The 12030-nt window shown below is 43.2% G+C and overlaps 1 protein-coding gene across 2 annotated transcripts in view; it reads left to right on the top strand.

The window, feature by feature from the left end:
• Positions 1–11412, top strand: part of COL4A6 (collagen type IV alpha 6 chain) — a 174713-nt gene extending 163301 nt beyond the window's left edge. For both annotated transcript variants that reach the window (XM_063313371.1, XM_063313370.1), the window contains 5 exons: positions 3535–3681; positions 4154–4270; positions 4984–5175; positions 5792–6078; positions 7057–11412. In XM_063313371.1, coding sequence (XP_063169441.1) covers positions 3535–3681; positions 4154–4270; positions 4984–5175; positions 5792–6078; positions 7057–7311 — 998 coding nt within the window. In that variant the 3' untranslated portion in view covers positions 7312–11412. The remainder of the gene's footprint in view (positions 1–3534; positions 3682–4153; positions 4271–4983; positions 5176–5791; positions 6079–7056) is intronic.
• The last annotated feature ends 618 nt before the right edge of the window (positions 11413–12030 follow it).

Raw genomic sequence — 12030 nt, 5'->3', positions numbered from 1 at the left:
GGCTTCAAAATCAAGCCTTTGTTTTTCTGTTGATGTGAACAGCAGCAAATCATCAACATAAATGCACAGATACATACAGCCTTGTTTGTCCTTCTTCATATATACACAGGGATCTGCTTTTCCTTTTTCAAAACCAAAATTCTGCAGTTTTTCATCTACTTTTTGGTTCCAGGATCTAGCAGCTTGTTTTAACCCATAGATTGACTTCTGCAGTTCACAGACTAGAGTCTCCCCTTTTTCATAGCCAGGGGGTTGCTGCATGTATAATCTGTGGTCTAAATCACCATAGAGAAATGCAGTCTGAATGTCATAGTGGTGAACTGACATTCCTTTGAGTGCAGCAATTTTTAACAGTAATCTAATTGATTCACCTTTAGTAACTGGTGCAAAAGTCTTGTCAAAGTCTAAATCTTTCCTTTGAGTGAACCCTTTTGCAACCAACCTTGCTTTATATTTTTGGATTTTGCCATCAGCATCCCTTTTCAGTTTGAAAACCCACCTACAACCCAGACAGCGTTCATTGGGAGGTAGATTTACCAGTTTCCATGTTTTATTTTCTTTCAAGGATGCTAATTCCTGTTGCATGGCAGAATGCCAATTTTGTGCAATCTCAGGTGGTAAAGCATTCACTTGTTCTAAAGACTCAGGTTCTGTGAATATGTGAAAAGCCTTTACTGTTTCAGCCTGAAAACGTGATGGAGGAACGCCTTTATTACTCCTCTGAGATCTGCGAGGTAATACAGGGCTTAAATTTTGACTCCTATCACTTTCCTGAGAAGCATCTATCTCATCAGACAGATCTTCAGTTTGCTTTTCTGGTTTAATGTCCTCATCAGGCAAACGATCACCATCAGCAAGTCCTTGCTGTTCTCTTGTGGTGGTGAGTTCAACTGGAGAGCTAGAATTTAATCTCCCCCAGTTTTGTTCAGCAAAAGAAGCGCTTTTGCTAATTATTAATTTCTCTCCCATTATGAACCTGTAGCTCCTCTGGCTTTGTTCATAGCCAACAAAGATGGCTTTCTTTGTTGTGGGGCCTCCTTTCCTTCTCTGCTGTTTTGGAATGTGAACCCATGCAGTGCTACCAAACACTCAAAGATGGTTTACCTTTGGTTTCACACCATAAAACAAATGGAATGGAGTGTCCTGAATCACAGAGTTATACAACCTGTTCTGTACATAAGTGGCAGTCGATATTGCCTCTCCCCAGAACTTAAAACATAATCGTGAATCTTTTAACATGCATTCCATCGCATTTTGCAAGGTTCTGCCCTTTCTTTCAGCAACACCATTTTACTGAGGGGTGTACGGGTTAGAAAGAATGTGTTCTATCCCCTTTTCTACTAGGAACCTTCTGAATTTGTGAGAAAGGTATTCTCCTCCTCTATCACATTGGAGTGCAGATACAGGCCTAGGGAATTTTCCATTTGCCCATGTCACAAAACTTTTAAATTTCTCAAATGCCTCATCTTTATGTTTTAAGATGTAGATAAATGTGTATCTTGAGAAATCATCAATGATGGTCATTGCATACCTTGCTTGTCCAAGACTTGGAGCAAAAGGACCAATAATGTCAGAGTGTACAATTTCCAAAGGTCTAGTTGTAACTCTGTCACTGTGCTTACTCACAGGAGCTTTTAGTGTTTTGCATTCTTTGCAAATTACACAGTCTAAGTATTTATCACAGGGTTTTATCTTTAGGTCAGCACACAGCTGTGGCATTTGTGCTATATATTTAAAATTAGCATGACCAAATCTCCTGTGCATCAGGTGTACACATTGGTCATGATATGGTGTGTTGCCAACTGCAGCCTTGCAGCTTGGCTTCCTTGCATTTTGCACAATGTATAAGGAGTCTTTTAACATACCAGTAGCACACAATTTCCCATTTTTTCGTATCTCACAACCATTTTTCTTAAATGTTATGATATACCCTGTTGCAGCCAATTGTGCCACAGATAAAAGGTTTGATTGTAAATTTGGCACATACAACACACCTTTTACAGTTTCTCCTAAGCAGGATAAATACAAGTCACCTTGTCCCATAATTTTGGTCACAGACCCATCAGCCAAAGATACACTTTGTCTTTCAGTTTTAGACAGTGACACAAAAGAGCTTTTACAATTACATAAATGACAACTGGCCCCAGAATCTAACACCCATACATCAGAATTACCCTTCTCAGCAACCTGTGCAATCTGGGTTGTCTGAAGAGCCTTCTTCTGTGTTGCCCTTGTGTTCTTCTTCTCTGTCTTTCTACTCTTGGGTCTCATGGCACAGTCTCTTTGCAAATGTCCAGCTGAACCACAAGTGAAGCATTGCTGGCTGGCTAGTGCTGTGGCCTCAGGTTCCTTTCCCTTCTTTTCCCTCATTTTCTGGTCTTGCAGCTTTCCAGAAGAGATGGGGGGGGGGGGATCTTTCCTCTCTCTTCTCCCATTCAGCGAGTAAGCGCTGTGTAACATACGATGGGGTGAGGTCTGCTTCAGGCATAGCCTCCAGGGTACAAATCAGCATGTCCCACGTTGCATTTAGTGAGGACAGGAGGATATATGATTTTGTGAGAGGTGTAAATTCCATTCCTCTCTCCTGCAACTCAACAAACAGCTGCTGAATATAATGCAGGTGCTCAGGAAGGCTATCTCCTTCTGCAAGGTAGGCTCTGTACAGCTTTTTCATCAGAGTAACTTTACTCCCTGCTGTTGCCTTTACATATAAGTCTCTCAAAGCGTCCCAAAGTTGCTTTGCAGACTGCATGCCTCGCACGTGGACTAGCTGATTGTCCTCAACTCCCAAGATAATGGTGGCTCTAGCCCGCTCATCCTGTCTCAGCCATTCAGCACTGGGATTTTGGGGGTTTTGCTCACCAATTGGCAGCCAAAGATTCTCTCTGCGAAGATACATCTCCATCTTCAGGGCCCAATTCAAATAGTTGGTCTCTGATAGGCGCTCCAGAGGCATCGCTGAGGGCTGGGAGGTAGCCATGGCTTCTTCCTTCTTTTGCAAGTCACCTCAGCTAGCTTCTAAGTCCTGTAGACCGGCAGTTGCTGGAAAATCTCCAGGTGGCTCCAAAGAAAATCTTCACAGGTCTTTGCTACCTGCCTTTAAATTGTGCATGAGGTGTGGAGTTGATCTCTCTTTTCTCTCTGGGTTTTACTGGGCTTACTGGGCACATAACCTGTTGGCAGATGCTGGGAAAGCCTTTAGCCCAGGAGAGGTCAAAAAAGTCACACACCAAGCATTTCTATAAAAATAATGTATTTACAGAAGCAAAAACAAAAGCAAAACATTTAAAGGACTTAGCTCCCTTTGGAGCAAGCCTTGCTTGCCTACATTGCCGGCAGAGAGAAAAAAAAAGAAGTGAGAACAAGTCCGGGCAGGGTTCCTCCCCCCAGGCTATTTTGCATGAAGCACGTGAGAGGAGACAATCTAATACAACCTTTTAACTCGGCCAAAATGATTAGGCACAATAGCAGTCTTAATCTATTAGTAGGAAAACTTCAACAATCTCTGCAAGTCATCCTTTCTGTTTTGTGTAGGTTTCCCTGGGCTGCAAGGAGCTCCAGGTTCAACCCAAATAGCAAAAGAAATCAAAGTTCCTCCTGGCATAATAGGATTTCCTGGAATTGATGGCATCCCTGGTTTAAATGGAGATCCTGGCTTCCAGGGGCAAACTGGACCACAAGGTAAAACAAGCTACATTGTCCTTAGGAATGGGGATATGCAAAGCTGGGACTCTGTATGGAAAACATGGTTCCTAAAGGATCCACCTTCCAATGGTTACCTAGAAAGAACTTCCAGGCATACAGCAAGATACTTTGAATGCTAGCTTGTCGAAGAGAAACCATAATGAGACCTTTAAGGCAACGGGCTAGAAACCAGGAGACTGAGAGTCCTAGTCCCGCCTTGGGCACGAAAGCCAGCTGGGTGACTTTGGGCCAGTCCCTCCCTCTCAGCCCAACTCACCTCACAGGGTTGCTGTTGTGGGGAAAATAGGAGGAGGAAGGAGTGTTAGGTATGTTTGCCACCTTGAGTTATTTATAAAAATAATAAAGGTGGGATAGAAAATAAATAAATAAATAAATAAAATAAAATAAAAGGCATGTTGGTCCATCTGAACTACTCTTGAATGGGACAAAAGCTTGTGTTGATGAACAGGTCACAAAGGAAAGGCAGGCACACCTGGCCAGGTGGGAATCAATGGCTTTCCAGGCTCTCCAGGAATGGCAGGAGACCCAGGAAATACAGGAAATCCAGGGCTACCAGGATTTGAAGGTAAGTTTATATATTTTAGAGTCTTTTGACTTGGGTGTGCTATAAAAACTGTAAAATAATAATGACTGATATGCTTCATGAAATGCTACTGACGTGTAAATGCCACAAGGGCTAATCAATCTTCATAGAAGATTATTCTTCATGGCAAGCAGGGAAGACAAGGCATCAGTTGCTCCTAAACGCTACTTCTGGAGGAAGGTTGCATCTGACCAAACAAGGTGAGTGCAAGTGGGGAATTCACAAAGACCACTTGCTTTAGGTGAGAGCCAGTGTGGTGTAGTAATTAAAGATACGGGACTAGACACCAGGAGACTTCAAGTTCTACTCTTGCTTTAGACCCAAAATCACCTGTGTGACCTTGGACCAGCCCCTCTCTCTCAGCCTTAAGAAGGAGGCAACAGCAAACGCTTTCCGAAAATGTTGCCAAGAAAACTGCAAGGACCTGTCCAGGCAGTTGCCAGGAGTCCACACTGACTTGAAGGTGCACACACAAAGTTGCCTTAGATCATCTGCTTATATGCAGTTGAAGAAGAGGTAATTCTGCAACAAGTAAAGGAAATGATGGCAGCCCAACTCCCATTTGACTTGCAGGCTTTCAACTGAGACATCTCCGCTTGGTGCAGGTTGTGAACGAACCTTCTCCAGGCCGGCCTGAGCCTTGCTGGGCAGATACCAGTCGCGGGCCGCATGCAAGCTCCTCTCTTTCTTCACAGGACCACCTGGGAATCCGGGTCCAGCTGGGTTGCCTGGAATGCCAGGTCGCAGCATTGGGGTTGGCTATACCTTGGTGAAACACAGCCAGTCGGAGCAGATCCCGCCCTGCCCGGTGGGCATGAACAAACTCTGGGAAGGCTACAGCTTGCTGTATGTGGAGGGCCAGGAGAAGTCCCACAATCAAGATCTGGGTAAGCAAAGTGTCCAAGCTGGAAAGGGGAACGCAAAGGGCAGGAACGAAAGAAGATGATTTTGCAGTCAGGTCCTGGCGGAGGGAACAGCTGGGCTGCCAGATGCTGGGTTCCAGCCGGGATGCTTACGGACAGCAGCAGTAGCATTGCGGTGAGAGAGCACACCCCGGCGTGGAAATCAGGAGACCCCAAATTTGGGTTCTGTCCTGGGCAATTCCTGTGAACGCAATTTTTTCAGGCTTGGCTACTGTATATGTCTGGGAGGGAGGGGGAAGGGGAAGGGAACAGAATATGCTATTTATTTATTTTGCAGAATTTGTTTATCTACATGGCCTACTATAGTCTAGCTGAAGAATTAAGAATTATGCAGACATGAAAACCTTGTTCCCGATCCTTGGGTATCTGATTCAGCCACGTCTCTGGATTTTTCTCTTTCCTCCTTTCAAGCATATCCTCCTTCCATAAGGTTCAGAAACTGAAGGCGTTTTTCATCAATACTACGAGTGGAGATTTTTCAGGCAGCCAACTTCACCTGCACATCCTGCAGTCCCAGCTGCAGAAACAGGAGCCCTTTTGAACGCCTTGTTTCTCCCTTCCTTCTTCTTGTCCCTCCAAGGTTTCGCTGGGTCCTGCCTGCCTCGCTTTAGTACCATGCCGTTTATTTACTGCAACATCAATGAAGTCTGCTACTATGCCAGCCGCAATGATAAATCGTATTGGCTTTCCACCACCGCTCCTATTCCCATGATGCCCGTCAGTAGCTATCAGATCGCCCAGTACATCAGTCGCTGCTCGGTGTGTGAAGTGCCCTCCCAAGCTGTCGCGGTCCACAGCCAGGACATCACCATCCCACAGTGCCCTGAAGGCTGGCGCAGTCTCTGGATCGGGTACTCCTTCCTCATGGTAAGAGATCACGGCAGGGACTGCCACATGTAGGAACGCACATCCTTTGGGCGCATATAAACAGAGCACATCTCCGTGCTCTTTCCGTGGCATTTTGAGCTGGGCGGTCCTCACTGGATGGCCACTGGAGCCCCTTATCATATCACCAAAGTTGGATTGCATTTTAGTAGCTGCAATTTGGGGGCAGGGTTATTGTGTCCAGTCTTTAAAAAGGAGGCCTTGGGGATCATTGGATTCTTCGTTTTCTAACATTTCCCGCCTGCTGTTTGGAAGGCATGACACCACCCAATGCAGCTTTTAATTGCAGGGGAAAAAATAGCAATTTTGGTATGCATTTGCTGTCAACCGGGACACCAATCCTGATTTACAGGTAGTCCTCACTTAATGACCACAATTGGGCCCAGAATTTCAGTTGCTAGGCGAAACGGTGATTTAAAAAATCTGACCCGATTTTACGACCTTTTATGTGGCGGTTGTTAAGCAAATCACCATGGATGTAAAGCGAACCACATGGTCATTAAGCAAATCAAGTGGTTCCCCATTGATTTTGCTTGCCAGAAGCCAGACGGGAAGGTAGAAAAGGGTGATCACATGACCATGGGATGCTGTGACAGTCACAAATGCAAACTGGTTACCAAGCCCTTCAATTGTGATCATGTGACTATGGGGAAGCTGCAACGGTCATGTGAGGACTGGTCCCAATGGTTTTTTCCAGCACCTCTGTAAGTCCGAACCATCACTAAATGAATAGTTGTTAAGTGAGGACTACCTGTATTGCACTTCGGAAACTGGCCATTTATAGGGCCGTGTTGACTCAGATGTACAGTATTTATTTTATTTATCTATCTATCTATCTGATTTATCCCCGCCCATCTCCTCCCATCGGGGGAGTATGCCTTTGGTTTTCTGTTGCACGGTTGATACGATTCTTCCCATCAGCCTCCTGAGCATCTTCCTCTTGCTGTGGCTTTGTTTCAGCACACCGCTGCCGAAGGGGGCGGCCAGTCCCTCGTCTCCCCTGGATCTTGCCTAGAGGACTTTCGCGCAACTCCTTTCATTGAATGCAACGGTGCCCGAGGAACGTGCCACTACTTTTCCAACAAGTACAGCTTTTGGCTGACTACGGTGGAGCCGACCCATCAGTTTGCAGACTTTCCCATCTCGGAAACGCTGAAAGCGGGACAGCTTCGGACACGGGTGGGACGGTGCCAAGTCTGCATGAAAAATTTGTAGCAAAGGTCCTAATGTCAGACCTTATTTCTTTAAGACCAAGAAATTAGCATTCGTGCCCAGCTGGGTAACTGATGTCTCCCCAAATCTCCCCAGAGCCCTCTGTCTACAGGTAATCCTTGCTTAACGACCACAATTGGAACCGGAATTTCAGTTGCTAAGTGAAGCGGTCATTAAGTGAATCCAACCCAATTTTACAACCTCTTTTGCAACAGTTGTTAAGCAAATCATTGTGGTTGTTAAACGACCCACACGGTTCCCCATTGATTTTGCTTGCCAGAAGCCAGCTGGGAAGGTTGAAAATGGTGATCACGTGACCACAGGGCACTGTGATGGTCATAAATGCAAACCAGTTGCCAAGTGCCCAAATCATGATCACATGACCATGGGGAGTTGTAAGTGTGAGGACTAGTCACAAGTCAGTTTTGCCAGCACCTCAGTAAGTCTGAACCATCACTAAACAAATGGTCATTAAGCAAGGACTACTTGTATATCGAAATATGGTGCTATCTTTTCCCCTTGTTTTTATCTTCCTGGCTACCTCAGAAAATCTTTTTCTGCCCTCCCAACTGCTACATTATCTTGGCTTTTGATGTACTAAACTGTTTTTCGTCAGATCTTGAGCAAAGTTTCTTCTCAAGACTTTGATCGTAAGGTCTTCTTCCCGTGTTAAGGATTTAAGACATGTCAGGAATTTCACAAATGTTTTTGCCTGCATGCACACACCTCTTCTAATTATGTTACTCATTGATTTTCAGCCTATGTTAACTGCTTATTTTAGGCCTAAAAAAAAAAACCACCACCATACTTGGCTGCCTAGAGGTGATTCCGTTTTTCTATTGCAAGTGGCATGATGGGGTCTGAAAGCTCAGGTTCATGGAGCAGGTACAGTGTCTATATTGCTCAAAGGCTGTCTGGCACACTATTAAACAGTGAAGTGACAATAAATAAATAAAATAAAATAAAATATAAAAAATAAAAATAAAATAAAAAAGCCTGTTAGGAAAAGAAAATATTGGGATTTTTAATCCGTAACATGAGGAGGAGGCCTACAAGTGTTGACATAGCATCAACTTGAGGAATTTTTATGGTGCTGATGCAGTTTTATTTCACCCGCTTGAATGTTAATCTACCTGTGTCATGTTTTCATGGGAATGTGTCTGAACCATCTTTCAGCTTGTTCGCTAGTGTGCTGTGGTAGCCTTCTCTTGTTGTGTTCAGTGGTGCAATTCACAGGCCCCTTGAACATGACACATCTTGGCTCAGAGGCCAAGGTATTGTTTGAGCATTTGTCTGGCAAGACAGTGCCTTCCTTTCTGTGCTGGGACATCTGAATGCTTTCTGGGCTCATCAGTCATCGTTCTATGTAGCATCCAGACTGAGAAACTATCTGGGTAGCAAACCAACGTCAAATAATGGTTGAAATTTTTAATTTGTTCCACTCGGATAACAATCGTCCCTTGGCTTGGTCAGAGCTACGGTTAGTTAACCAACAGAGAATCCTTCAGGTCTGGTGGAGTGAGGAGGGAAGAGAATAGCCCAGAGGTCCATCACTTAAGTTCACCAATAGAAATTAGATGTAGACCTGACCATGGTGGACTAGGGAGCAATTGAACATATTAGATAATTTCCCAAAGAAAAATTAAAAATTGCTAAGTAGAAAAAGCTGGGGTGCGTCTCCTGCCAATCTGGGCTACAATTCAGCTGGCTAAGAATGCTGAAAATAGCAAAGACTTCGTCTATGTCTCATCAGTTATCCTGGTATTCTAGCCAAGTGGATATAGATTAGTAAATTGGTATGTTTCATAGTTTCTGACAGAGCATAATTCTGTGCTGCTTTGATTCTTTGTTCCTAACTGCATGGCCGAGCCTTGATCTACTATCTGTGTCTTTGTTCACTTGCTTGAGTCGGCCCTGCTTCAATTTTTGACTCCTTTGGTTCTACAGTGTATCGTCTGTTTTGCCCAGTTTTCTACAAGCTGCTTTTATGGCCTCAGCCCATGTTTGTTTCCATCTGGAAGATGGGTAAACGCTATCACCTTTAAGAATATCTCCTTAATTCCTTAATGATATACTGATATTTGTGTGTTACAAATGCTCTTGGACTTCATACAACCATGATATGTTGATCTGTAAATTGTCTCAAATTACATATGGTGGCAGACAGCTTTCAAGTTTATATAACAGCCCACTACTCCATCACTTGTAATGAGTGTACAAGATGGAGCAACAGTTCACTAGTCCTTGACGAAAATAGTTTCGAACATCATCACTTCCTCTGACTCTGTGCTGTAATTGTACATAAAATGAGAAAAGTCACCTGTTTTATTCTGTTGCACTTCACTAGATTTCATTTCTACAATAATATTGTTTGCCTTAATTTTTCGAGGTAGCCTTGGAATTGCTGGTGCTTAAAATAATTAATATACTACTAAATAGGTTAGTTTTATGTTACCGTAAGACTAAGTAGAAGTTGGATGAACTGACTCTTCTGCCAATATTATTGTTTTCTTGATTTTACTTTTGCTGATCTTTCATTTTGTAATGCACTGCTGAAAGTATTTTCAGAGCACTGACTATATTTTGACTTACTTTTTTTTCTAAGAAGCGGAAAAACACAGCATGTCCATTTTGTGAGTTATATTCCATCCCTCCTTATAATAACCCCCTCCAGACACATACTTGATTTAAGTTGTAAAGTGAGTTTGAACTAAACCTATGGGATCATAGAATTGTGGAGCTGGAAAAAGCCACAAGGATCATGTAGCCCAACCTTCTTCAGTGGCCAGAAAGATCAATTAAACCATCAGCAGGAGTTGGTTGCCCATCCTCTTAAAACCCCCCAGTACTTTTAGGCCTTGGTCAAAGGAGAGGGCAGTTTTCACATAGAAGATGTTCAGGTTTAAAGAGAATTCAAAAGAAATTTTAGTATGCTTAAAACAGAAATGGTGCTGAAGAGTGAAGCCCAGCTTCCACATAATGTGAGATTAATTGGTACCGCTTCGGCGGGAAGGTAACGGCGTTCCGTGAGTCATGCTGGCCACATGACCCGGAAGTGTCCTATGGACAACGCCGGCTCCAAGGCTTTGAAACGGAGATGAGCACCGCCCCCTAGAGTCGGACTCGACTGGACTTTACGTCAAGGGAAACCTTTACCTTTTTAGGGGAAAGTATCAGCAGATGCCGTGTTAGTTTTCAGACTTTTCTTTGGTGTTTGTTCCCAGGTAAACCTCCCTCTCTCTTGGGTTGCATCAAACAGGGGAACGAAAAAGATCCCCATAACCATACTGTAGTTTGTTTGTTTTCGCCCCTTAAAAAAAATCAGCTATTTAAAAGCTCATGAATAATGCTCTACTAGTGCTGTCTTCTGCCCTCAATTATATTAATTCCTCTCAAATATACAGGTAATGACCTTTTTTTTTTTTTTTTTAAGAAATCATGCTTCAAAAGAATTCTGCAATCCTTCGCAAGTTCCGTATTTTGAAAGTACAGGTAGTCCTTGCTTAATGACTGCAATTGGGACCAGAATTTCAGTCGCTAAGCAATGCAGTTGTTAAGCAAATCTGACCTGATTTTATGACCATTTTTGTGGTGGTCATTAAGAGAATCACATAGTCATTAAATGAACCATGTGGTCTTTAAGAGAATTGTGTGGTTCCCCATTGATTTTGCTTGCCGGAAGCCAGCTGGGAAGGTCGAAAATGGAGACCACATGACTGCGGGACACTGCAACGGTTGTAAGTGTGGGGACTGGACAGAAGTCAGTTTTTTCCACCGCTGTTGTAAGTCTGAACTGTCACTAAATGAATGGTCATTAAGTGAGGACTACATGTAACATTAAAAGTCCAGTAACACCTTGGTGCGCCACTTGAGGGATGATGTAGTTATGCAAAATGCTGCTGAGAATTATGGATGTAGTGGTCAAACACCACTGCAGAGCAGTAGGGTTGAAGAATAAATGCAAACTCCACCAATGAAGCATCTAATTCTGCATCTAACAGAGGTACTAGCTAACACAATTTTTTAATCTGCCGGTGTGGTGATGGTTAATGTTACTGGCCACATGATGTGGAGCGATTATGACCTATGCGTGACCACATCAGGGTGAATAACAATCAGAAAACTGAGGCCAACAACTTTTCTTTTGGTAGACACCATTCTCTGGTTCTTAAAAAGTTCCAAATAACCTAGAAAGATCTAGCATCCAACCTATTCAACAGTTAAGAAATGAGGTGCACAAATAAAGTGCTCTTACAAGGGGAAACATGTAAATGTTTAATTTAAAATAAATAAGATACAGTTGAAACAAAAAAGTGTTTTCTTTCACTCAGAAGCAAAAGGTTTAATAATGATTTGAAGTTAAGGTCAAGGTGAAGGGTCATCATAATTATCAAGAGATCTCTTGCACCTTCCAAGAACATGGGAGGCAATTTGAGGAGTTGAAGCGTTGCCTTCCAGCCCCCTGCTTATTAATGTATCTCCTAAAAACAGGAAAAGTTTTGTAAAATTGCACATATTACACATGTCCTTCCATAAAAACACTTTTGGGTTTCGAAGTGCAGTTGCAAGAAATGTTAAAATATTGAGCAAAAGCATTGGTTTTGCCTGATCAGGTGGATCTTTGAAAAACAAGGCAATGACATTTACTCCTTAAAAAAATTGTCCATGTGAAGGAACAAGAGGTGAACATACTCCTCAGCATCATGCTTTCAGCGTGAGCAA

The sequence above is a fragment of the Candoia aspera genome, chromosome 12 (assembly GCF_035149785.1).
Source record: "Candoia aspera isolate rCanAsp1 chromosome 12, rCanAsp1.hap2, whole genome shotgun sequence".
NCBI lineage: Eukaryota > Metazoa > Chordata > Lepidosauria > Squamata > Boidae > Candoia > Candoia aspera.
The sequence above is the reverse complement of the archived record's forward strand: the minus strand, read 5'-3'. Positions and strand labels throughout refer to the sequence as shown.